This window comes from Schistocerca serialis, chromosome 8 (assembly GCF_023864345.2).
Source record: "Schistocerca serialis cubense isolate TAMUIC-IGC-003099 chromosome 8, iqSchSeri2.2, whole genome shotgun sequence".
Taxonomy (NCBI): Eukaryota; Metazoa; Arthropoda; class Insecta; order Orthoptera; family Acrididae; genus Schistocerca; species Schistocerca serialis.
Window position 1 is genome coordinate 307,305,533 of NC_064645.1, and position 27,534 is coordinate 307,333,066.

Below are 27,534 nucleotides of genomic sequence, written 5' to 3' on the forward strand. Positions count from 1 at the left end.
CTCAGTTTGGGTTCCGGTGAAAGGTAGGAAGATGCGAGGCAAGCCTGGCCCTGCGACTTATCTTAGAAGTAGGTTGAGGAAAGGCACACCTACGTTTACAGCCTTTGTAGATTTTGAAAAGGCTTTTAATAATGTTGGTTGGAGATAAACGCTTTGAAGTTCTAATGTATCAGAGGTAAAATACACGAAATGAAAGGTTAAATACAACTCGTACAGAAAGCAGTTATAAGTGTGCGATCATAAAATTTCCGTAACGAAGGCTGCACAGTCCTGAATCGGTGTGTCAGTGGCGCAAAATCGCCATGGGCATTGAGGAAATCATACCACAGACACACCAGGTTGAAAATACCCATTTAGCAAGACACCGTCTCCTGCTGCGTGAAGTAGCCTGTAACAGGTAATGGGTGTTGATCCTTATATATGATTTCAGATATTCTAATACTTCATAGAGGACGTAATTTCCAGTTTATAAATATAATATAGGCAGCAGTCAAGTGTCAGAGAAGACAGAGTGCTAAAAGACTGGCAGCGGAGCAACAGTGTACCAATCTTCAAACAGGAAGGAAGGAAGGAAGGAAACCCTGCTGGGTGTTCTAACTGCCACTCGATCAGATTACTAAAAAAAGCAATGAACATCTTTGAACGCATTCTCGATGTAAGGATTCGCGAGATAGCTGAAATCACTAGGAACCAATTCATATTTGTGAAAAATTGTGGCACAATTGACACAATTTATACTGCATGGCTACTAGTTGAAAAATACTGCGAAAAGAACAAGACACTGCGCCTTACGTTTCCAAACCTCGAAAAGGCTTTCAACCGGATACTGCACGACCTAACCTGGTTAGCGCTGCGAGAACATGGCAGTCCAGAGTACTATGTTAACTGGATACGGCTTCTGTATCTTGAACCCAAGGAGCTATGTCCAAGGGGTTGCAGGAGCATCCAAAGGCTTTTACGTCAAAGTAGGAATCCACCATAGCTCAGCCTTGTCACCATTGCTGTTCCGCCTTGTGATGGACACTGTCACATCAGAGCTGCACATGCCACTACAACGGACAATTCTCGATGCTGATGATGTTATGTTGACTGCAGAGACCAAGTTTGATCTCGAGCGTCAAACACAAGGAGTGGAAAGACTGAAATGCGCGATATGGACAGCGACTCAACGAAAAGAAACTGTGTACATGACATCAGATCCACGAGACGCTGGGGTTATCAACACTGACGGAGAAAATCTACCACGAGTATCAAAATTTAAGTATCTCGGTTCTACAATCTCTAGCGATGGTCAGCTTACAGACAAGGTCAACGCAAGGACGCAGGCAGCTTGGATGAAGTGGCGAATGCCAACAGGAACCACCTGCGATAGTTGGTTTTATGAATTATCTGAACTCAGAGATCTACCACACTGATTGTTGACCAGCCACAAAAGAGTCAACTAGGGGTCGCGGATACTAAGATGCTTAGATGGACAGGTGACATCATTCGACTGGTACACGTTTGAGCGACACTATCAGCAAACGAAGAAAATGCCAGATAGCCGTCGGTGATGGTTTGGACATGTGCTGCACGCAGAAGGCGATACTACTGCAAGGTCATCACACACAGTGGCTCTCATGGGAGAGACACTCATGTGACGAACAGGACAGTGACGGGCTGACACGCTGCACAACGACCTGAAGGCAGTAAATTTTCATCCACACAAGACCCACGAGCGAACAAATGGGACAGTGAATCCACTCGCCAGAATCTGCCACCAGGCACGCTAAAGAAAAAGAAGAAGCAGTCAATGTGTAGAGCGGGAAATGCTTCCTCCACTCCCAGTAGCCCTATCTAAAACCAATAAAGAAAATGTGCATGGAACGTCCCTCACAGCAACTAGGCCTAAAAGAACCTGAATTACCACGTAGCAAACGGCAGGTTACCGGTGAACTGCCTATTAGTAAACGACAGTCTAAGTCATGGACAAGGAATATATTGTCTTCTCTGTATTTGTTGTCTGCATATTGTCGTGTATTTTGTGGACTAACACGCGAACGTTGATAGCATAACAAGGGCGTTCAAATCTGGGTGTGGTTGGTTTAGCGGTTAAAAGGGAGTTGTCAGCTTTCGGCGACATGCTGTGTACCGTTCGCGTAATTATTCAAGAATCTTCACTGCCTGAAACACAATGTACCGCGCCCAGAAGGGGAGGAGGAAACGTAATGGAACCTTACGGGTTGTGAGGGTATGTGATGTTATATCACTCATTACAATATCGAGCCAAACTTATAAAGAACTTGGCAGTATGAGCCCACTTATCAGTCTGACGTTGCATTCACTCTGGTATGGATGCACGCACTGCTTCTGTTGGGAAGAGTGTCAAAGCAGTTTATCCTCTCCCGTGGCAAGCTCTCACAACTGGTGCAACTGGGCCCTGATATCCTGGATACTGGCAATGGGATGGATTTAATGATCGAGCTGGTCGCGCCCATGTTCTATTGCGGACCGATCTGGGTAGCTTGCTTACCACCAGAGTGTCTCAAAATCAAGCAGACAATTTATTGAGACACTTGCCATGTCTGAACGAGCATTGTCCTGCTGAAAAATGGCACCACGATATTGTCATACGAGAAGTAACACATTAGGCAGGATGTCCTTGACAGACTGTTGTGTTGTTAAGAGATCTCTCAATCATTGCCAGCCTGCAGCCATGAACTGTAGTCACGCCCGCTGGTCACACCGTGACACGAGTGGCTCTCCGAAACATTGGAAGACCTCTACCAAGATCACTGCCATACTAGCCAGTGATGGTCATTAGGAGTAGTGCAGAAATGCGATTCATTACTGAACACAACGCGACGGCATTCATCAGCACTCTACTAGTCTCCGAATAATCCGAATAATGGTGCAGGCGGTCCATTGCTTATTCTCGGATGGCAGGCGTGTATCTGAAGGGGTTACGATGTGCCTGGTGCACTCTACGGAGATTATCCTTTGCAGTGATCAGATGCTAGATGACAAGTATGCCTGCTCTTACGTTACCATGCAAGTCAATACTGGGCCACTATCAAATCTGAATGCCCCAAAAAATCTGGATACTGCAACGATTCGATCAGCCTGCCATATGGTAACCCAAAATGAGGCCACTTTCGAACCCTGCCAGGGGATGATACCACTGTCTCACAGGAGTACATGGCATCTCCGTGTTACAGTGATACCAAACATCTGATGCTGTTCGCGACCCTTACATACCCTGCCAGCCCTGGTACCAAATTAACCACGAACAACACTACTGTAGTCTGGCTGCTGTTATGTTACTGAGAAATGAACTCTAATCATTTTCATACTCGCCGATGGTATGTACATGTCCGAAGGTACACTGAGGCGGCAGAAGTCAAGTGACAGCGATATAGTTCAAATGGCTCTAAGCACTATGGGACTTAACTGCTGTGATCATCAGTCCCCTAGAACTTAGAACTACTTAAACCCAACTAACACAAGGACAGCACACACATCCATGCCCGAGTCAGGATTCGAACCTGCGACCGTAGCGGTCGCGCGGTTCCACACTGTAGCGCCTAGAACCGGTCGCCCACTCCGGCCGGCGACAGCTATCTGCACATATACAGGTGGAGGTGGGCGTACACAAAGCATAAAAGGGCAGTACATTGTCGGAGATGTCATTTATACTCAGGTGATTGATATGAAAAAGTTTTCGGCTTGATTGTGGGCGCACGACCGGAATTGACAGATTTTGAACGTGGAATGGAAGTAGGAGCTACGCGCATGGGGCATTCAGTTTCAGAAATCATTAGGGAACCCAGTTTTCCGAGATCCACAGTGTCAACAGTGTGCTGTGAATACCAAATTTCAGGTATGATCCCTCACCACGTACAACGCAGTGGCCGACGGCCTTCACTAAATGACAGAGGTTGTGTGTTTGTGTAGACTAGTCAGTTCTAAAACACAGGCAACACTGTGTGAAATAACTACAGAAATCAATGTGGGATGTATGACGAACGTATCCGTTAGGACAGTGGGGCGAAATTTGGCATAAATGGTTTATGGCAGCCGACGACCGACGCGAGTGCCTATGCTAACAGCAGAAGTCGCCTGCAACCCCTCTGCTGGGTTCGTGGCCACATCGGTTGGACCCTAGACAACTGGAAACCGTGGCCAGGTCAGTTGAGTCCCGATTTCAGTTGGTAAGAGCTGATGGTAGAATTCGAATTTGGCGCAGATCGCACGAAGCCATGGGCCCATGTCGCCAATAAGGCACTATACAAACTGGTGGTGGCTCCATAATGGTGTAGGCCATGTTTACGTGGAATGGACTGGGTCCTCTGGATGTTTGGGCGAACGATTGAATTTCATGGTTGATAATACATCATGTCACCGGCCCACAACTGTTCGCAACTGGTTTAAAAAACATTCTTCACAATCCCAGCAAATGCTTTATCCAGCCATATCGCCCGACATGAATCCCATCGAACACTGATGGTACATAATCGAGAGGTGAGTATGTGCACAAAATCCTGCATCGGCTGCACTTTCACAATTATAGACGGCTAAAGAGGCTGCATGATTCAATATTTCCGCAGGGGACTTCCAACGACTTGTCGAGCCCATGACACGTCGAGTTGCTGCATACGCCGGGCAAAAGGCTGTCCGACACGATATTAGGAGGTATCCCATGACTTGCCACCTCAGTGTACAGTGACATCCAACAATGTCTTCCGAGTGATTCACTTTTTCTAAGGTATTATATCAAAAGTAAGGCAACGTATCTTGAAATATCAAGTAACGAACTAACGTGCGTGGATCTCTTTGCACCATGAACCAATTGCGTAAGGGAAAAATTTAAGGTCTGAGCTGAGACGTTTCATCACACTATGAAAACAGTATAGCCACTTGTTAAAAAAATAAAAATGCAAGTGGGCATGTCAAAATCAGTATCTCGAATATTAATAGTATAAATATTAGTAGCAAGCTTTGAGGAAAGACGTTGGAGGGAACGCAAAATAGTAGTTGTCTTCCAGTTTCTAAAAATTTCACTAGAATATTGTTCACAGACATGTTGTTGTAATTACAAACAGCCCCATAATTATGATTCTTAAGACAAATTTTAGTATCGAAGTATTTGTTAACTGTTCACCACCTACACGATGGCGAATTCGTACGTCGAATCTGTACAGTTTTCACTGGAACTTTTCATACAAAATTTAATTATGGGTAATGCATATCTGTATATAACTACCGGTACCCTACAGCTTTCACTGAAACTTTTCATACAAATTTTGATTGTGGGTAATACATATCTTTATAAGTGGCCTGCTGTGTGTATCTTGCTTAACAATTAGTTTGCTGTTTTATTCTTTATTGTTGCTGTCGTATAGGGCGCCAAACAATGATGTGTCGCAAGCGATCTCGTTGCAACTAGGTCACTCGTCTCGACGCCGACACAGCGAATGATTTTCCAAGCAATTTCGACAAGTACAATATTACGAACGCCACCGTGTCGGGAAGCCTGCTATGGAAAGTGAACTGATTTGTTTAGCAGCAATGGCAGTTGGGTCTGCATCCCCACGAATACTTGCAACAAGTAAGTTAAAAAAACGGGAATTTTAATTTATTAAACTTGTTTTAAAAATGTTTTTCTTAACAACTGTATGTTACTTTACTGCCTGTACCACACTTTTCACTGACGCTAAGTGTGTCGCGTACATCTTTCCAGTGTCCTAATAAAATTCGTTTTCCATTTATTAGTCCTCAATTCCTTCTTCATTCATTAATCTTATAGAGTAACGGCAAGTATTCAGACAATATGTTTGTGGTCTCGACGTGTCTATAAAACTGTTGTCAATGGCACCACTGCTGATTACCATAACCCTTGTTATAAAATGTATTTAGGGAGAGATTATATGAAATTACAAGGGATTTGAGTACCGCTGTATAATACATTTGCACTAAACTTTTAAGCCAAAAACGGTGCGTCATTCTGTTTCGCCGTTGAAAACTGTAATCATGCGTGTAGTTGTTTCGCGAATACTTCAAAATCACCATAAGGTGCCCAGTGTATAGAAACTACTGCTATCAACTTTCGATGAATTTCTACTTCTACAATACACACATCAAAATGCTTATCAGTGCACAAATGGTGCTTGTCAATGTTTTTGTATTATTTGTTAATATAATGGCAACTCCGGCGAATTCACTTCTCAGTGTGATCCGTGTGGCACCTGAATATTTATGAATTCTAACGTAAACTACTTAATGTGGGCAAGGCGAAACGACACTACAAAGAAAACAATCACGCTGGGTAACTAGACAATCCAACAACCGCATTGTCACGCATCACATCGTGGTGATCTGCCCACACACATGCGATATCCGGACAGATTGCACGACATGGCGACAGATCGCTCAGGTCCGTCGCTCGTGGGTGGGGCCGTTAATAGTCGAGGTAAAGGGAGGGAGATTGTAACAGATGACTGTCGTTTTCGGTATTCATTTTTCCAGTCCAAGCAAAGTGAGGTAAAGGAGGAGATTGTGACTATAATTAACACTGCTTGTAAGTTGAAAACAATAATTTGCGTACATAAGAACCAGAAATATGGGGGGGGGGGGGGGGGGGGGAGCGCATTTTAGCACTTTCGTTACGGGAAGGTAAGTTCGGGTTTTCAATATAATCGCCCTGTACTATTTTGACAAACTTTACCTGAATGATTTCTGGGCACCTTATTGGCATGTTTCATGAACGCTTAATTCTGGACTGCAAAGCTGCAGCTGTTAGAACCGCTAGTTTTTCGCAGCATACTTTTCAGGGAGACCATATGCAGTGGAGCTGCATTTAGCTCATGATGTACTGACTTGACTCTGAGGCTAAAGTGACTTTATCGTGTTCTGCAGTTCTTCCATTGTGTGCTGCTGCTCAATGGTTTTTCTGACGTTTATCAACGGTGAATCCATTCCAATGGAGGGCGCATCTTTGACACTGCCAGCCACTTGTGCTGGGGAAATGCCAAAAAATCATTAAACAAACATTGTATGACGAAAGCCTGGAGGCAATACACCAACAAGTTACCACAAAAACATTTTATATGAAGTCTCCACTCCTCTAACGACCCCTCTTTTACTTTAACCTGTGCACGTGATAAGCTCACAGAATTAGTGCACAAATGAAGCACAACTATGCTTTGTTTATGTTACTCTAATAACTCCCAATTCAAAAGCAGGTCGTAACAAAAAGTCAGTGTTCCCATCTACTGTTCAATGAATTCCAGCTGTTTCTTCCCATTCAGTTTACAGAGTTCTAAAACCTGATGGAACGATATTATACATAGCAACTTGCCTTGAGTCCTACAGTGACATTTTTTATGTGAAATATCTATCATCAAATTACTGCTGCACTAGAAGTATAAACTTCTGAAAACTTCATTTGGCTTCACCTGTCTATCTTTGACAAAAGACGTCTTCCTGAGTCATCACTTCCACTGACTGACTGCTGTTTCACTTTCACTGACTGACCATTGTTTGGACCTTTCCTTTAAGGTAGTACGTTGTGGTGAAGCTTGACTGCAGTCATGATTTCAATGTTCATTGATTTCAGTTGGACAAAGTTGTTCTTAGAAAGTTTCTCACATATTACTTTCTAACACTTTACAATGCAATAACTGACATCAAGCAACGTTGGTGTACATATAAAGTTTCACATAGACCTCTAGTCTATACAGTGTGAGCAACAGATTTTTTTCATCTCTTACTTAAAGAAACAGAATTTTTTGTTACGTAACCATTAATTTTTGGCACCTAACTTATCAACTGCTAAAATCACCAAGACTGATTTTGCTTGTTATTGTATTGCTGTGATATCTGTATCCATTTGCATTTAACAATGACACTATGTAATACACTAAAACCTTGGTGGCAGGTGACCAAATAGAACAGAGTTACATTGCTGAAAACATTTCACTGGTACACGTAATTTCGTTCGCAGAATATCATCTAAATGTACAAACATACTCCGCAAACCACTATACGGAGCTTGGTGGAGGGTACCTTGAACCACTACTAGTCATTTCCTTTCCTATTCCACTTGCAAACAGAGTGGAGAGAAATCGACTCTCTGTGTGCCTCTATATGAGCCTTAATTTCTCTTATTTTCATGGTCCTAGTGTGAAAGGTTTGTTGGCAGCTGTAGAATCGTTCTGCAGTTAGCTTCAAACACCAGTTCTCTAAATTTTTTCAATAGTGCTCCACAAATAGAACATTGCCTTCCGTCCTATGGTTGCCATTTGAGTTCAGGCAGCATAAATCTTAATACCAGTGTGTTGATCAGTCCTACAGGTAACAAATCTAACAGTTCACATCCGAATTGCTTTATGTTATCGTTTAATGCGAACTGGTGGGAATCCCAAACACTTTTAGCAGCACTGAAAAATGGGACACACGAGCTAGTTTTCTGTAAGCGGTCTTGGTTTTTAGGTCACCTAAACTTCCCTAAACTTCTGCCAAGAAACTGAAGTCAACCATTTGCCTTTCCTACTACCACTCTTACGTGCTCATTCCACTTCATCTCTCTTTCCCACTTTATGCCTCGATATTTAATTGACATGACTTTGTCAAGCAGCACGCTACCAATGCTGTATTCACACATTATGGGATTGTTTTTCCTACTCATATGCTTTGACTTACATCTTTCTACATTTAGAACAAGCTGCCATTCATCACACTAACTAGAAATTTTGTCTTAGTCATCTTGTATTCTCCTACAGTCACTCAATGATGCCACAGTGTCATCAGCGAACAGCTGCAGACTGCTGCACACCCTGTCTGTCAGATCATTTCTGTATAGCCTACAGAGAATAAGACCAGTCCTGTCTCTCCTCCCAGGGGCACACCTGATGATATCTCTGTCTCTGATGAATACTCATCATCGAGGACCACATACTGGGTTCATTTACATAAGTAGTATTTGAGCCACAGACACATCTGGGAATGTAATCCATATGCTTGGACTTTTGTTAACAGTTCAGTGGTGCAAAAGGTCAAACACCTTTCAAAAATTAGGAATATGGAATCTGCTGTTGCCTTTCATCCATGGTTCTAAGGATATCAAATGAGAAAAGGTCAATATGAGTTATGAGCACAGGCAACTCTAAATCTGTCCTGTGGACAGAAGTTTTTCCGCCTCGAGGAAATAGATTATATTCGAACTCTGAATACATTCAAGAATTCTACAGCAAACTGATGTTACGGATAGTGGTCTGTAATTTTGGAGTCGCTGGGAACTTTGCGCTGGGTGACAGATTCATGAAAAATGCATGTGAAACAAGGGACCGATGCTGCAGAGTACTCTCTGTAAAACTGAATTGGGATTAAATCTGGATCTGGCAACTTGTTTGTTTTCATCTCTTCCACATGCTTCTCTATGCCAGGAATGCTTGTTACTTTGTCCTCCATGTGGGAGCCGGTGTGATGGTCAAACAATGGTATGTTTGTATGACCTTGCTTCATGAATGATTTCTTACATGTGAATTTCAAACTTCCGCTTTCTTTTTGCTGTCTTCTGTTGCCACACCAGACTGGTCAACGAGTGAGTGAATAGAAGCCTTCAACCCACTTCATGATTTTATGCAGGAACAGAATTTTCTTGGGTTCTCAGCAAGATCTTGTGCAAAAGGTATAACAGTGAAAGTTGCTGTATGCTCTGCGCATCAATATTTTTACAGCTGCATGAATTACTACTAGCTTTTTGCATGTCATCACTGGTGCCCCCCCCCCCCCCCTTTTTTTAGCCAAAAGTGCAACAGTGTGCTACCTCGGCATTTTCTAATTTTGTTATTAAACCACAGTTGGTCTTTTCTGTCCTTTAGCCACTTACTTGGCACACAGATCTCCAGAGTGTGATTCACCATCAGTTTAAACTTTGCCCACAACTGCCATAAACTCATCACACTGGTACGAAATGATGTCTGTTTATTGTTTAAGTGGGGCACTAACAACTGCTTCTCTTTCCAGGAAAAATACTCTCCTAGGCTTCTGGGTGGATTTATTACCTTTAGTAATCTTCGTCACTATGATGACATCACAATCGCTAATTCCTGCCTCATTACTAACACTGTCATCAATACTGACACTGTCTATTAGATGAGGACAGTCTAAAAGTATTTCCATTGTGGGTGGGTTACCAAACTAGCTGCTCAATACAGTTTTCTGAAAATGTTTCAGTCTTATTGCCCAAGACTGACTGTCCACACCACCTGCAGTGAATACATAAAGGTCGCACTCTGTACTTGGTTGGTTGAAGTCACCTCCAACTAATATCGCACAATTTCGTGTTTCCACACTACTGAGTGATTCTAGACTTGTAGGTGGAATTGGGTGGCCAATAAAAACATCCAATGATTAACCTGAGTTCACCTATACTGGTTACTCGTGCCCAGACAGCTTCACATTTAGAATCAATTTCAACATCAACGGAGAGAAAATTTTTGTTGATTGCAATGAACACTACCCCTCTTATGGTGTCTAATTTGTATTTTCAGTATACACTCCATGCCTCATCATCTCAGAGCTTTCTACTTCAGGTTTCAGCCAGCTCTCAGTTTAGAGAATAATTAGAACGCAACTACTTTCCTGGACGGCTCTAAATTCAGGAACTTCGTTACAAATACTTCAACAATTTAGTGTTAAAGTTTTGACAGTCAAAGTGTCTTTACTCCATGAAGGATGTGTTTTTGCAATCTGCGTATAGACTGGCAAGCATTCTTCGGAGGACTTTAAGCTACTGTCTAGCTACCCAAGTACCTGCATCCCTGACCTATCAAGGAGAATCCTACAATATTCCACACCATAACGCAGGTCCAGAAATCTACAGTGAAGACCATTGCAGAATCGACAAAGGCTGTGGTTAAGACCTTCCGCTAGGCTCCCAAAGAAAGGAGCACAATCAACTGTGGGAGCAATGCATAAGCAAAGCCAGCCATCTTCACCACCCGCCAGTCCTCCGTATAACCACAGATGACCCCGGACACCTTTGATGCCGATGCAATCCACAACTTGCATATGACTACACCCTGCGTACTTGATACTGCAGGCAGGGCACCCTCCACATCTAAGATTGAGCCCCCTCCCAGCAGACATACTGAGTGCTCATTGAATTTCTTTCCAGTCCTGGAAACTACTTCCCAAATGGGACTTCATAGTGTGCCTAACATTGGAGCTCCCAGTGATTAGTGAACCCGTCCCCCCATAGGAGAGGGTTGGGGGTTGTTTGTGGGAAGAGAGGTCATCGGTCTCATCGGATTAGGGAAGGATGGGGAAGGAAATCGGCTGTGCCCTTTCAAAGGAACCATCCCAGCATTTGCCTGGAGCGATTTAGGGAAATCACGGAAAACCTAAATCAGGATGGCCGGACGCGGGATTGAACCGTAGTCCTCCCGAATGCGCTGAAGGAGAGTGTACCTGTCCACCCTCAGGGTGACTGGGGACCCCAATGAAGGAGCAGCTCACAGGGGGAATGGACGAGGCCAGACAGCCAGCCTCTGAATTGCCTCTCCATCGCAAATGATGCAAAATTTGAAGGCAGTTTGGATGCAACATGCTCCAAAAGTCAACTACTATGTGTACTGGCCAGTTGAAATGTTGGAAAACATGTTAAATTAATTCTTGTAAATTTTTGATAGAACATCTGAACCCCAAAAGGTAAAGGCTGAATGTAACTTGCACTCATTTAACTACTTAAAAAAAGAAGAAGCTTGAAAAGAGTGAACCAGTACAATTTGTCACTGAAAGCAACTGTTAAAACTGATTAAGTTATTTATTTAATGGCTTAGTAATATGAAATACCTAAGAGTGTTCCACTAACTATATATGTTGCTTAAATGGACTGTATCCAAAGAAAAATTCAGCATTAATTAACATGATGATTCACTTAAAAGCAACTTCGAACACACATACGAGATGCAATCCAAAATTTTCGGGACTGGTGCTGTCATCTGGAAAGTAGGAGTAGTAGATCTTTGCGCCGCTAGGTGACGAGAGCTGCATACCCGATGAGTTAGTGTGTGGAGTGGCATTCACCTGGGAGGACATGTGGCATGTCCACAGTGATTTCCGTAATACTCTCTGTTTGGTGTGTGGCAATTTTACGATAGATTTGCAAACAGAACAGCGGACCTTCGTCAGACTGCATCTGATGATCCAACCTTCTTGTCACGGCGATGAGAGCTGGGTTTATGATTATGACCCAGAGACAAAGCAACAATCGTCCCAGTGGAAGAGCCCTAACTGGCTCTCCAAGACCCAAACAAGTGAGAAAGGTGAAGAGCAAAGTGAAGTGATCATCGCTTTCTTTGATACCACGGGAATTGTGCACAAAGAATTTGTCCCACCCAACTAAACAGTGAATTCCACACACTACTGTGACATTTTGTGATGGCTCTGTGAAAACACGTGGCGACGCCGCCCGAACTTTGGCGTCAAGGGAACTGGCTGCTGCATCACGACAACGCGCATTGTCACACGTCCTTCCTCACCGGGACTTTTTTGGCAAAATGCAACATGGCGGTTTTACCCCACCCACCGTACTCACCTGTTATGGCACCTTGCGACTTGGTGCTAGTCCCAAAACTGAAACGCAAGTTGAAGGGCCATCGGTTCGACACACTAGAGAGGATTCAAGACGCATTGTTGGCGGTGATAAACACCCTCAATGAACAGACTTCCAGAAAACGTTTGACCAATGGCAGAAGCACTGGGACCGGATGGTACATGCGGACGGGATCTACTTCGAGGGTGATGGTGACCATTAGTCCAAAGGCAAGGTTTTCAACAGACGGCTGCACCAGTCCTGAAAGTTTTGGATAGCACCTCATACCTTAAAAATTAAGATTCTTTTCTGTGTTTCACATTCTTTTTAAAAACACCTTTGTTATCTAGGAGTAGTATTAATGCTTAAATTGATACACATTATTCTTGTCTTTGATGGGAAAGGGAAATTAAAGTTTCCTCCACTCAGTGACAACAGTGATAGTGACCAATAGAAACAAAGCAGCAGCTCTGGCTGGGGGGGATGGGGCAGGTATTTGGTCACTGCCTTTTAAAGTAACCACCCCAGAATTCACCTGAAGTGGTATGGTGGGACCTTCAGAAACCTGTCCAGATGATGATGAGTTTCTCTACTAAAAATGACAACATTCATAAACATAATAAAATTTAATCGTCCTACTCAGACCAGTCACTCCCTTCAGCCAACAGCCTTGTCAAAGAGAGCAGAGGAGTGGACAGAGGTTCACACTCGAGCCCTTGGAATGGGAAACTACTCTTAATGGGAAGAATCAACAATGATCAATGACATGAGGATGCAGAAGGCAATGGAAACCACTGCATTCAATAATCATTATGTGTATCCACAGGTCATTTGGTCTGTAATTGAAAAAGTGTCATGATTATCTCTCCATTATACACATAGCAAGTAATAGAGGATATAAGTTGCAAGTGCTACTCTGAGATGAAGAGGTTGGCACAGGAGAGGAATTTGTGGCGAGCCACATCAAATCATTCAGAAGACTGATGACCCAGACCAGTGAGTTGGAACAAAGATGATTAAAGAAAAGAGGCGGCCAATGAATGCTAAGTATACTGAACAGAAACACTTTTCATGAAAACAAGGTTCTGAAGACACTCATTCACTCACTCGCTCACTCACAAATAGCAAAACAATGATGAATAACGCGCTTCTGCCAACGACACTGAGAAAAGATTACATATAATCCTGAGAAGAATGGAAGGTAAAGGAAGTTCAATGACATGACAAGGCCAGTGGGAAATCCAAGGACCCCAGACAAGTTCTCACTATTCAAAGCAGATTTCACACAAGATGCCTGACTTTCTCTCTCTCGTGTATGTGAAGTGCAAATGAATATTATAGCCAGAACAGGCCATAGTTGCAGATATTTAGAAAATTAACGCTGGGACATGTCTACTAATCACAACTGTAGAACAAGCTCAGAGTCAATGTGAATTAAATTATAGATATTTGTCTATGAAAAGATTAATTACTTACTTATTTACATTACTTTCAATTACATATATGTGCCAGCAACTTTTATTTATTTTTATATTAAAAAAGAAGACAATTTTACTACTGTACTTTCCATTTCCCCAGCACAGTACAGAACCTTAGGCACCTTTCTACAAAAAATTTTAGTGCCATGGGTTTTCAGTTGCTCAAATATTAAACCAAATTTTTGTTTTTCTGCCAGTGCATTTTATATTCACACATTTCACAGCACTAGAGAAAAAAAATTTTGAAAAAATATCCATTTGAAAGATAATATGAGGATTCATATGATAAGCAGATTGAATTTAGTATCAGTAGATCAGCAAATGTGACACCTTGTTCAGTCACACTAACATGTCACTGAAAGTATAACAGGCTGTTGCGTCTCATGAAGCAACTACTTGCAATAGAATTGCTGAAGGTTTTAGATGATCAATCATCTTACAGCAACATCGACTCAGCTATAGTGCCTGTTTAAAAAAAATATATAAATAATCAATGTGCAGGTAACCCCCATTCATTTTTATATTAACCTTCCGCTTATTAAGTAAAGCACCGAAGCCTTCACTGGCAACCACTTTGCAATTTTTTTCACATTTTAAAAGCATTGGCAAATATGAAAATCACACTATATGCTAAAAAAAAAAAAAAAAAGGAGCAATCCTGCTTTAAACCTAAATGCTTGTTTTTATAGTCTAGCATAGATTGGTTGAACCCACCTATACCAAATGACAGCTTTGGATGGCAATAAGAGATGGTTGTGGCTGTAAGATCCTCATTTTGCGGCTGGTCCATCCACAGGGGGTTGGGACCAGTGGTAGTACAGGGATGGGCTTGGACAGGGTGGTGGGTGATAAAACCATTGCTTTCACAATGAGGACAGAATTCTGGGTAAGGAGACTGCATGATAGGTGAAGTGGTGGCAAAGGACCCTATAGTACTTTAGTTTTATTATTATTGAATAAAGAGGCAATAACGTGTCAATTAGCATGTATCTGTCAGAGTAACCTGGTGAAATCTCATTTGCCTAAAAAACCCAATGATGTTATCCTTTGCATTTTGAAGAAATCTGTGATTAATTTATAGTTATCAAGCAGGTTATTTTACTTACCTTTTCGTTGCACTATTAGCCGCAGAAGAGGCCGTGCATTCAGTAAAGCACGTCCAAGATTATCATCATTGTTGATGGGAAGCAGGTCTCCATCACGTGGATCAGTGTATGAAAGCAGAAATGGGACATCTGACAAATGATGTAGTCGTTCCACTAGCTGCCGAAAGTCGTCATACCGACGCATCTCATCCCGGTTAACTGAGAAACGGCGGAACTCAGCATCAAACTGTCAATGAAAAATATTTTCTATGATGGAAACAATCACCACCTCTAATTTGACAACATTGGAAAATTAAATAGGAAGCAAAACTAGGAGGGACTTAGGAAGCAAAACTAGGAGGGTCTTATATTGCCTTAATAAGCAGAAAATATGAAATAACCTTTTTCACAAAAGTTTTAATACATCCTGTAACTTGCTGATGTAGAACCTGAGTAGGCTGATGGTGAAAAAATAATATCTGATTAATCCTGGGGTCTCTAAAACTAACTCCAAAGGAGCAAAAACTTTCTACAAGTTGGGTGACTGATCAACCCAGACATAGTGCTGAACACTATTTTCATTTTACTATGATCGTAGCAAAGAAGGTGTGCAACAGCACCTATCCTGTTTAAAATCTTTTCACATAGTAAATACAAATGTTTATTATGATACTTGCCAATAAGTAACTAGCTGGAACTTTATACAGTCTTGCACAGAAGAGCAACTTCCAGACGAAGTCAATAGGCCAGGAATATAAAATAGGATTGGAAGCTGTGCAAGTTAGTGAGTTGTGAAAGAATCCAGTCTTTTCTTGAAACTTAGTAGAACTAACTACCAAACAAGCTTTTTGTGCCACAAAAAGTTACAAATTAGCATTGAACAACAGAAAGTCCAGGTTGTAATGTCAACAGTTATGGAAAGGATAGATTGCTACTCCCTGTAAAGACACTTTGAGCTGCAGTTGACACATTGAAAAGACTATTAAACATTTCTATTTCTCTCTCTCTCTCTCTCTCTCTCTACCTCACTCACACACACACACACACACACACACACACACACACACACACACACACACACACACACACACCTGTTATCCACGATTGCTCAGGTCAGAACAAATTGATGTCCCCTCTCCTTCACTTTACACTGCTGTGTATGGTTCTATTTGGATGAGGTATTCCTTTGTTCTGAGAACAGCCTCACCTAGTCGGATGTAAGGGTACGAAAAGTTTAAATGAGAATTTGAACCAAGCAGCAACTTTGTATTTTTTGCACACAAAAAGCTTTACAAGAGTGTCATAGCAAGTGATGGAAAACATCCTAAATAGTATTATGATTTTTGGCTGTATTACAATTGCAGCTTAAGATATGATACTGTGAGAAGAAACTGACAGATTGATAGGCCAAGCTGAAACAAGACTTCTGGAACAAATGGCATTCCTTCAGAATTATTGAGATCCTTGGGAAAGCCATCATGACAAAACTATTCTATCTCGAATGCAAGACCCATAAAAGACAAATGAAATACTCTCAGACATCAAGAAGAACATAATTACAATCCTGTAGAATGCAGTAGCTACTGACATACCAATATTACTGACCCATCAGTTTTATAAGGCATGGTTGCACAATATTGACAAATTATTTTGAAAAAACTGGTAAAAACCGACCCAAGGGAAGATCAGTTTGGGTTCTGAAGGAAAGTAGAAACACACAAGGCAATACTGACACGTCTTATCTTAAGAGAGAGGTTGAAGAAAAGCTAATCTACATTTATAGGATTTGTTTATTTAGAGATATGGTTTCGACAATGTGGACGGGACTTCACTCTTTGAAAGTTTGATGGAAGTAGGGATTAAATACAGAATCAAAAGGTTATTTACAACTTTTACAAAAACCAGCCTGCACTAAGAAGAGTTGAAGGGCATGAAAAAGAAGCAGTTCCAGTAGCTGAGAAGAGAGTTTGACAGGGTATATAGCCAATTCCTGATGTTATTCAATCTTTACATTGAGCAAGCTGTGAGGAAAACCAAGGAGGAATTTGGAAAGAGAATCAAAGCACAGGGAGAAGAAATTAAAACATGGCAGTTTGCCTGTGACATTGTAATTCTTTCAGAGATAGTGAAGGACTTGGGAGGTCAATTGAATGGAATGGATATAATCTTGAAAATATGCTATACAATGAACATCAACAAAACTAAATAACACGAGGTTGAGAGAATTAGATTATTATATCCAGACTGCTAATAAGAAGAGAGGAATTTATGAAAAATAGATATTCGTTAACATAAAATACTTTCATGTATCTTTTCTATTGGTATACAGTTAGGACAAGAAGACAATAAGAAACTTTTGAAATATAGTGCTACAGGATGATGATGCTGGAGGTTACATAATTAGTGAGGAGCCATTGAATAAAATCGGGGAAAAAAGTATGGCACAACTTTAACTAAAAGAAAGGACTAATTGACAGGACATGTTCTGCAGCATGAATTTGGTATTAGAGTGAAATGTAAGAGGTGGGAGTGGGGGAGGAGAGGAGAACTGACAAACTGCATGTTGATTTCTGTCTTGGGTTCTTTTGCCGATGTCTGTTTGATGATTTTTGTGACATTTCCCCAGCATGAGTGGGTGGCATTGTCAAAGATTCACACTCCATTGCTGATAGTGGACTGGAGTTGAGCTTGTGGCCGCAGATTATATGTACCTGGTGCACCAACATCCAAGAGCTTTTCTGTGGTCATCTCCGGTGCAGTTCTCCTCTTGCTACCTGCAATGGGGCTGCAGTACGGGAATCCAGGATTGGTTCACCTTGAGGCTTTCTTCTTTTTAGTTGAAGCTATTCTCATGTCTTTGTATTTTTATAGTTTCTCTGAACGAATGATTGTGACAGCTTGTCTACAGTGAGAACTTCCGTGTTAGCAAATTTTATTATGTGGTCAGCCTCACACAGTGCTCGTGTTCTGATACGATGGATTTCTCCACCTGCCACAAGCTACAATGCCACTCATGTTCTGTGATCCTGGTGTTAATTGAACATCCAGTCATTCCAACATAAACTTCTCTGCACACGCATAGTATGCAGTTTATTCCTGACATTGCAAGTGGGGCCCCTTTCCTCTGTTGCCGATCTGAGGGACTTTATGATCTTTGTTAGTTTATAAATAGTCCGTACACCATGTTTCCACAATATACGGCTGATTCTGTCCATCATTCCAAGTGTTGCATCTCTCATCTGAAGTGCCGTGGCTCACATATTCGTCTCGCTCGCATTACAAGCAAGACGAGTATGTGAGCTGCGGCACCTCAGATATGAGATGCAATACCTGGAAAGTGTTCTGAGGAACAATGAGTACTCCACCAGTTATACAAAGAAGTGTAACAGAGTCAAAAACTTGGCAAAGTGACACATCAAAAAAAGGAAGTGTCAGGTACAGCCTTTCTGCCACACACTTCCAGTGATGGACAGAATCGGCCATTTATTGTGCAAACACAGCATACAGACTATTTATAAACTAACAGAGGAGATCAGTGAGTGTCTCATATCAGCAAAGGAGTAAAAGGGGCCCATTTGCAATATTGGGAATATACCACAACCCATATACATGCAGAAAAATTTATACTGGAATTACTGAATGATCAATCAACACCAGGACCACAGAACATAAGCGACATTGCAGGTTGGGGCAGGTGTAGAAATCGGCCGTGTCAGAGAATGCGCTGTGTGAGGCCGGGCACATAGTAAAATTCGCTAGCATGGAAGTTCTGGCTGTAGAGAAGAGCTGTCAGCTGCTTGTTCAGAGAAGCTGTAGAAATATACAAACATGTGAACAGCTTCACCAACAAAGAAAAAAGCCACAACGTGAACATATAATTGATTCACATGCTGCAGCGACGTACTGTTGCACGTAGCAAGAGGAAAACCGCACCAGAAATGACCATTGAAAAGCCCTTAGATGTTGGCATGCAAATACATCCTGCGGCCATGAGCTCGACTCCATTCCACCACCAACAATAGAGGGTATATCTTTCACAATTTCAGCCACTTGTACTGGAAAAACATCAGAAAAATCATCAAACCTGGGTCGGCTGAAGAACCCGAGACATACATCAATAGGAATTAAAAGGAAGGTCAGCATTGGCCGTAATATTACCTGTTTAGGTATGGTTCCCTAGCCAATTCTCGGGTTACGAATTGCAGCAGTTTCCCACATTCTGCCCATATTCTGATTTTTGTTTTGTTTTGAATTTTCAGAATTTAACTGATGCAATAAGTATACTCCCATATCAATATGTCATAAAAAGTGTGTGACAGGCACTCATTAGTAACTGCATCCATCTGTTTCCACATGAGATGGCACGTATTTGTTATTCTCTTGCAGACATGCTATGTTTCTCCCGGTTCATTTTCAGTCAGAGTGAAAGCCTAAAGTACAATGATGAAGAGAAATGGTAGCAAGATCTGAATCCTGCAGCACTCTAATCCAAATTTCTTTCAACAAAGAGCACTCGTTTTTAACTGAGACAAACTGTCTCCTGTTGCTTAAATAGAACTTCATTACAGCTAAAGATGGGTTGTGTATGCCACTGAATTCCAGTTCGGCAACATGGGTGTTAAAGGGTATACAGTCAAAGGCTTTGTTGAGATCACAAAGTGCAGCATGTATTAGATCCTTATTTCCAAATGCAGTTAACACATGGTCAACAACTTCAGTGACAGCATTAGTAGTATTTTACCACGTTGGATTCCAAACAGTTTGTTGAAGCAGAGAGAGCATGCTTTTTGAAATAGTTATTTAGCTGGTTGTACAATAGAGACTCTAATACTTTAGAGAAAAGAGGGACAATAGAAATAGGTCAGTTGTTTTAGGCTGATTCTTATCTACTTGTTATAATTTTAGCAGCTTTGAGTGCATCTGGAAAAACTCTGCAGAGTCTAAACATGTATTAAAAATGAAAGAAAGAGGTTGATAAATAATTTTTTTATTTAATTGCATAATTTGTGAACCAACAGTGTCCATATTTCTGAACTTAAAGAACCCTGACACAGCTTTTTTATACACATTGCTGTCACATCAATGTAGACCACCACCGATGTTCGACATCAGCGTGCAGTAACTACTCACAGACAGCAGGTGGCATTACTAACAGTGGACCAAACTGTGATTCAGACCACTTTTTGATAAAATCGGTCTTGAGAAAGTGTCACTAACAAATGGCAACAGAATGGGAAAGATGATGAAATGGAATACAGACAAACTGAACATCCCTGATGAAGTAAAAAAATACCAAGTAACACTAAGCAGAAAGTTGAGCAATGAAGAGACCACAGTAGGAGTAGATGAAAGGTGGAACAGGTTTGAAAAAGCCATTAAGGATGCTGCAGAGGAAATAATAGGCATAAGAAGGAACAGAAGAACCCAGGAGTGGTTTGATGAAGATTGCAGGTCAGCAATAGAGGAAAAGAACAGGGCAACAACAAAACTGCTACAGAGAGAAACCATGCAGGTCAGCAATAGAGGAAAAGAACAGGGCAACAACAAAAGTGCTACAGAGAGAAACCAGAAGTAATGTGGAACAATATAGACAATTAAGGAGAAGAGCTAACAGAGTGTGCAAGAGAAAGAAAAGAGAGTGGGATAAGAAGAAATTTCAAGAACTAGAAGAACTAAAGGAACAGAGTGAAATAAGAAAGTTCTATCATGCCATAGGCAAAATGAAGAATAGATTCCAACCAAAAACAATGGCCTGTTCTGGTAAAGATGGGAAAATGATGAGGGAGGAAGAAGAGAGAGTGGGAAGATGGGCAGAGTATTTCAAAGATACACTAAGCACCAGCCTAGAAGATGAAGAGAGAGCTGCACAGGAGGGAAGAGTGGAGCCGGAAGTAGACAATGACACCAATGAGGCAAGAAAGCCAGCACTACAAGGTGTCTCCCAGGCTGTGCACAAGTCAAAAAACAATCGAGCCCCTGGGGATGACAGCATGATTGCTGAATTAATAAAAACTGGTGGTGAGGCTGTAATAAAGGAACTGCACACATTAATATCAGATATATGGGAAACAGAAACTATGCCAGATAATTGGAAAATTGGAATAATAGTCCCCATTTATAAGAAAGGGAATAGAACAGCATGTGAAAACTATAGAGGTGTAACACTCCTAAGTACAGCTTCTAAGATCTTCACAAGTATATCAAACGAAAGGATACGGAAGTGTGCAAAAGGCATACTAGGGGAATATCAGTGTGGTTTTCGACCAGGCAGAGGAACAACTGATCAAATATTTGTGATAAGGCAAATGATGGAAAAGTTCTATGAATGTGATATAGATCTGCATTTCTTATTCATCAATTTCAAACAAGCTTTCATAAATCAGCAAGAACTATACAGAGTACTGAAAGAAGTTGGTATATGTGCTAAATTAATAAGACTAATCAGAATGACAATGACAGAGACAAGAGCGAAAGTAAAGGTCCTTAGCAGAACAAGTGAAAGCTTTGACTTTAATAAAGGTGTGAAGCAAGGGGATAGTCTCTCCACTGTCCTATTCAACATAGCCCTGCATAGTGCAGTAAATAAAATCAACAAAAGAGGCACCATATTTATGAAAACTGGCCAGATATGTGCATACGCTGATGACATTGCTATAGTAGGAAGAAATACCAATGCACTCCTAGAAACATACCGGGCAATGGAAACAGAAGCGGCCTCATAGTAAATGAAAACAAAAGAAAATATATGGTAATGTCACAATCTGAGGCCAGAAGAACCCCTAAAAACCTAAACATCAACGGGAAATGCTTCAATGGAGTGTCCTCTTTTAACCACTTGGGAGCCCTAATAACAAATGATAACAGTATTGGAAAGGCTATAAGGGAAAGAATACAAGCAGGAAACAGAGCTTACTTTGCAAATATGCAGCTTTTCAAAAGTAGCCTTGTTACAAGAAAAACTCAATTGCTAATATATAATTCCCTAGCCCGCCCAGTTATCACATACGGCTCAGAGGTATGGACATTGACAGAACATGATAAAAATGCTCTAAAAAGCATTTAGGAAAATACTATGCAAAATCTATGGGCCAATAAGGGAGGAAGAAGGCTGGAGAACACGCTACAATGCCGAATTACAAGAGTTAATACAAGGCAGGGACATAGTAAAATTTGTGAAATCACAGCGAATATGATGGCTAGGACACTTGGAGAGAATGGCAGAGGGTAGAATTCCAAAGAAAATGATGAAAGGTATGATCCATTCAGTTAGGCGAAAAGGGAGACCTAGAAGAAGATGGATCAATGAGGTAATAATGGATATCAGCAATATGGGAGTCCGGGGGTGGAAAAGAGCAGGAAATAACCGAGAAGTGTGGACGAAGATTGTTGATGAAGCCAAGGCACACCAAGGGCTGTAGAGCTACTGAAGAAAAAGAAGAAGAATACTTTAGAGAAAACTGGGACAATAGAAACAGGTAAGTAGTTTTAGGGCAGATTCTTATCTACTTGTTATAATTTTAGCAGCTTTGAGTGCATCTGGGAAAACTCTCCAGAGTCTAAACATGTATTAAAAATGAAAGAAAGAGGTTGATAGATAATTTTTTTATTTAATTACATAATTTGTGAACCAACAGTGTCCATATTTCTGAACTTAAAGAACCCTGACACAGATTTTTTATACACATTGCTGTCACATTCATGTAGACCACCACCGATGTTCGACATCAGCGTGCAGTAACTACTCACAGACAGCAGGTGGCATTACTAACAGTGAAGGGTATATAAAGCATGCCACGGAGATGCAGAAAACAGTGCAGTCATTGTTGTAATGCAGAAGCAGAGTGATTTATCTGATGTCCGTTCATTAGTGTTTGCCATTTCTGTTGTTTTAGACTGTAGTGGTTTCCTCATACATACCTCAAATCTTTCAGAAAATTTATTTACATCTCCGCCTGGAGATCTATATATCCTAACAGTTTTGGTATTCACTGCATTCAGCCTTTAACAGCTAAATTCTCCATCTACTCCAACAAAAACATTACAATATTTCTTTCCTACTATTTACTTTATTATGGAAAGGATAGACTGCTGCTCACCGTAAAGATGGAACTTTTAGTTGCAGACAGTAACAGTCTTTTTTATCTTTACGGTATGTAGTAATCTATCGTTTGTTGACATTTCAACCAAGATCTTCCATTGTTTATTTTTACTACTTTGTGATTAGGCCCAAAGGACCACTCCATGTCATGGTTAAGGCTTCTGTTACCTTTCTCCTTTTGTCCTTGTCACCTAGCTGTAGTAAGTCATGTCTTACTCAATTGCTTTCAAGACACTACACTACAGCACCTGGACTGAGTTTCCTTTCACAATTATGATTCAATATTTCCAACATCTAATAGTGTCATACTTCATTTACTCCTCCTCCAGAACACAATACTGGGAAGTTCCAATATTTAGAACAATATGTTCCGACCTGTTACTACGTACCCCGCCCCACACGTCCCATCCCCCTATGCAGCATACATTATGACCAAGCAGAAAGTGTACCAATAGAATGTACAGTCAGTCATCATTGGCAAGCTATACACCAAAGACCATGAAGAAATAATGTTGGAAGTTTTCACGGAATAGCTGATTTGCTATTTAGCAGTGTGCCAATTTTGGTTTTCCAAAGGTGCCTGCGAAGGCTAAACAGTTGTTGCAACCTGTAAACATACTATGTTCTACAACAGGGTTTATTGTGAAGCTGGTAGAGATTGTCAATAAATACTGCCAAATGGATTAATCGGATTCAAGAACACAATTTCTTGGTTGCTATTGGGCATTAGATTTAGACAGTTTAGGGTTGCCCGAACCAGGAAGTAAGTCAGACAAATAGCAACTCAATTTTCCATAAGAAGTATATATATATATATATATATATATATATATATATATATATAGAGAGAGAGAGAGAGAGAGAGAGAGAGAGAGAGAGAGAGGATTGCGGGGACACAACCATGAATTAAAAACCAGTAGAGGTATATAGTATTTCTGGAAGGATGAGGGAGTGGGGATGGAGGAGAAGTGCAAGAGGTTGTAGAAAAATGGGTCAGCTGCTTTTGTGCTCCAGATTTTTCTTTTTTTTTTTGGATAGAGTATTTCTGGAAAATGCATACAAAACTTGATTCTCCTAGTTCTGCTCATTGTATGTATATGGAGTTTCACAGGTGCAGGTCTTCAGTGTGATCAAGCCGACTCGTGTAGGAAGTTTTAATAAGCAAATGATATAGGATTTTGAAAATCACTTACAATCTGTCAGACATCAATCATAGTAGAGTTTTTGGCCAGATACTGGAAAATTATAGAATGGCAGTTCTCCTCGCTGCTAAACCTATATTATATAAATCATTTAACCATCATATTGTGACCTGCTTCACTGAAGATAAGTTACCAAAATAACACAATAAAGTGACAGTGTGTTTTTTTCCTGTCAATTATCTTCATTGAAATGTCAGCATGGATAGTAAATGAAAGCAGATATTCTGCTTACCCCCCCCCCCCCCCCGTGATATTGCTTTAAGGAGATGCTTTACAGCTTATCATTATGAACAGTCTCAATATAAATGAATCAGTCTAAACTTCATTGACACCCCAACTGCATCTGATATGCAGACACGTCAACTATTCAGCTCATTTAATGTTTTCAGTAAATCCCATAACTATAGGAGAACATTCAAGGATGTGGAAGAAGTCAATGCATACACAGCAGTGAGATTTAACTGTGACAAGCCATCACAGAAATAAAGACAGTAAGGAACAACTGATACTGCAATAACAACAGCATTCAACAATCTGTACACCCACCTTGTGTGACAGAATGCAGACTACAGTATTGAGAATGAATACAATACGGGCCACAAAACATTTCTGCAAATTCAGTGCTCTTCTGTGCCAATTTTTTAAATTTTTTTAAATGTTTGTTACTCTAAATCGACATTACAATAAATCTAAAAACAGAATTTGTAATTTGGATGAATGCAAACTGTCATCTCCAAGACAAAAATGGATATGTAATAGTTATTGATATCAAATATTCTACAAGACAACACTTTTGAATTTGATCCAACTGGTAGTATAAATTCCATTTGGAAGACCTCTGTCACTACAGAAATAATAAAAGAAGATTGGTGACATCATAAACAGTAAAATATCTACAAGTACCTGTATGTGGCTTTGGTGGAATATTTATTAACAATTGCAGTCATGAAGCTAACAATACTTTGATAAAAACATTACAAATCAAATATGATAATGAAATGATGGGCAACTTGTAAAACAACAAATCATTGGCTGGCAGTGTTTCATATCATGTTACTTTGGCCAGGTATTTTTATCTTATGAAATGAGGAATATATTCAACACAAACTAATGAAAAATTTCTTTGCGTATATTGAAGGAAAATGTACTAAATCTGATTTGATGGCTAGAGAGAAGGCTGTTAGGCTGGAGCCTACAGATGTAATTCATAACTAGGTCTGTAAAAGGCAAAAGATACCCTCCAGGGACATGTAAGAGACAGCCATACTTTACTAAGAAATGAGTAGTTCAACGAGACAAACGTGTTTATAAAATACGATTGGCTGTGGTAATCAGCAGTCATTTGCAATAACATGAAAGAAGAAACCTTGCCTCCCATTTGGAAAATATTTGTGGTACTAAAGTTTTATTTTGTAAACTTCAGTGGTCTTGTGCGGAGTACAGTCTTACTCTAGAATTTAAATACTACTCGCAGCTCACCATATTTCAAACAAAAAATCTTAATGAGACGACCGATTCTGCTAACAGTGCGTTTATGAGCACTTAAATACACGTCTGTATCACTTTTAGATTCAAACAAGCTTTACATGACGTCTCTATTGCAACATAGCTGTCATCGACTATCCAATGTAATGATAACATTATAAAATGACAGGTTATGTTATACTAAATGCTTGACAAATTCGATTCTTGTCTGGAACATTAGAGAGCTGCCTTCGAGAAAGGTGCCATAAAATAATTATGTACCTCTAGACATAACTCGAAGCTGATGGTGACACAAAGTGAGAAAGTTTATGAATTACATCCCTAAAGGCTACTCACCTTACTTTTCACCTCGACAGTACCGCTGTCAACTTTATGTTGTGTCTTGGAACTCCTTGACATTTCGATAACATTTAAGCTTCACTTCACAAACACACAGGACGAAAAGCGCATTCTCACTATCTTGTATTTAAAGTAAAATAAAATTACAAACACACGAAATTTACTTCACATTACTGATTCAATCACCGTCGGCAACTAACGCAATGAGTGTACACATGACGTCACAAGAGGCACCTGCTGTAGTCTCAGACACACACAGTCAGAGACGCGGTTGTTGGAACTGATGAAGTTGTCACTGTCTGATACCATCGTCAACTGCTCACATGTACAATTACCTACGTGTCAGAATAAAGTCTCATAGATTTAGCTTGCATCTTTCAAACTTTTGGTAACATAGCGACTGTCTCTAGTTATCGGAAACTGTGTAGTTAACCTAACTTTGACTATGGCCGTAGTCTACAGAGACATCTGTACGGAAAAATGTGATTCTGCTCTGGCGTTGGATTTAAAACATACACACATCAGAACACTGTAGGGTTTGTTGTACGTCTCTGCAAAGGGTAATGAAAATATTTCGTCTCCAGGCCCTTTGTGTTATTTATACTAAGTGGATCAGCAGAGAAGGGCAATGTTTATATACTGTCCATCTTAATAGACTCACACGAAATACTATGCATGACGTCTTATTACCAGACACAGAAAATTTAGGGTTTGTACACAAATTGTCGATGAGAAATGAGTATACGCTTTTCATTACAGAATACGCGAGCACCTTTTGGTAAGAAATGGCAGACTGTTTAGAATAACACAAAGGAATTATTCAGAACAAACGCATATAGATATTTATATACCGCACATCAGTAATTATAGAAATCCGTATCCACGTAGAAAAAAAGAGACTCGCGGCTTAGATGGTTTTTCACTTGCGCAAAAGATGATAGATGATGCTCATAGAATAGAAATCACTTGTGGCAACAATGTGACACGAGATGTATTAATTGTCAGTTGACGTGGGTAAACAGTGGTATGTAGCTTGCTGATTTCTTTCCCGCGCCCGTAGCCTTTCCTAATTTAAGGTTGTTTTTTTTTGTGTGACTTTTCCCTCTCTCCAGACCGGTAAAGCTCACCCTACCTATTTACTTGCCGTGTACTACAAAGCAGATGTTTAATATTCCAGTAAGTTAAATATTGAATGTCTGTTCTTTTTAGTAATTCTGACAACAGTCTAAAGGCCATATCGGATGTAGTGAAACGAGAGACAGGACAAACA

General features: G+C 40.6%; 1 protein-coding gene across 1 annotated transcript in view; it reads right to left on the bottom strand.

Annotated features, from left to right (window-relative positions):
• The window catches only part of LOC126416326 (partitioning defective protein 6), a 137,802-nt gene extending 111,172 nt beyond the window's left edge, over window positions 1-26,630 (bottom strand). The window contains exons 1-2 of the mRNA XM_050083992.1: window positions 26,262-26,630; window positions 15,162-15,387 (exon numbers count right to left, since the gene is read on the bottom strand). Of these exons, the coding sequence (XP_049939949.1) occupies window positions 15,162-15,387; window positions 26,262-26,324 (289 nt within the window). The 5' untranslated portion in view covers window positions 26,325-26,630. The remainder of the gene's footprint in view (window positions 1-15,161; window positions 15,388-26,261) is intronic.
• Window positions 26,631-27,534: the final 904 nt, after the last annotated feature.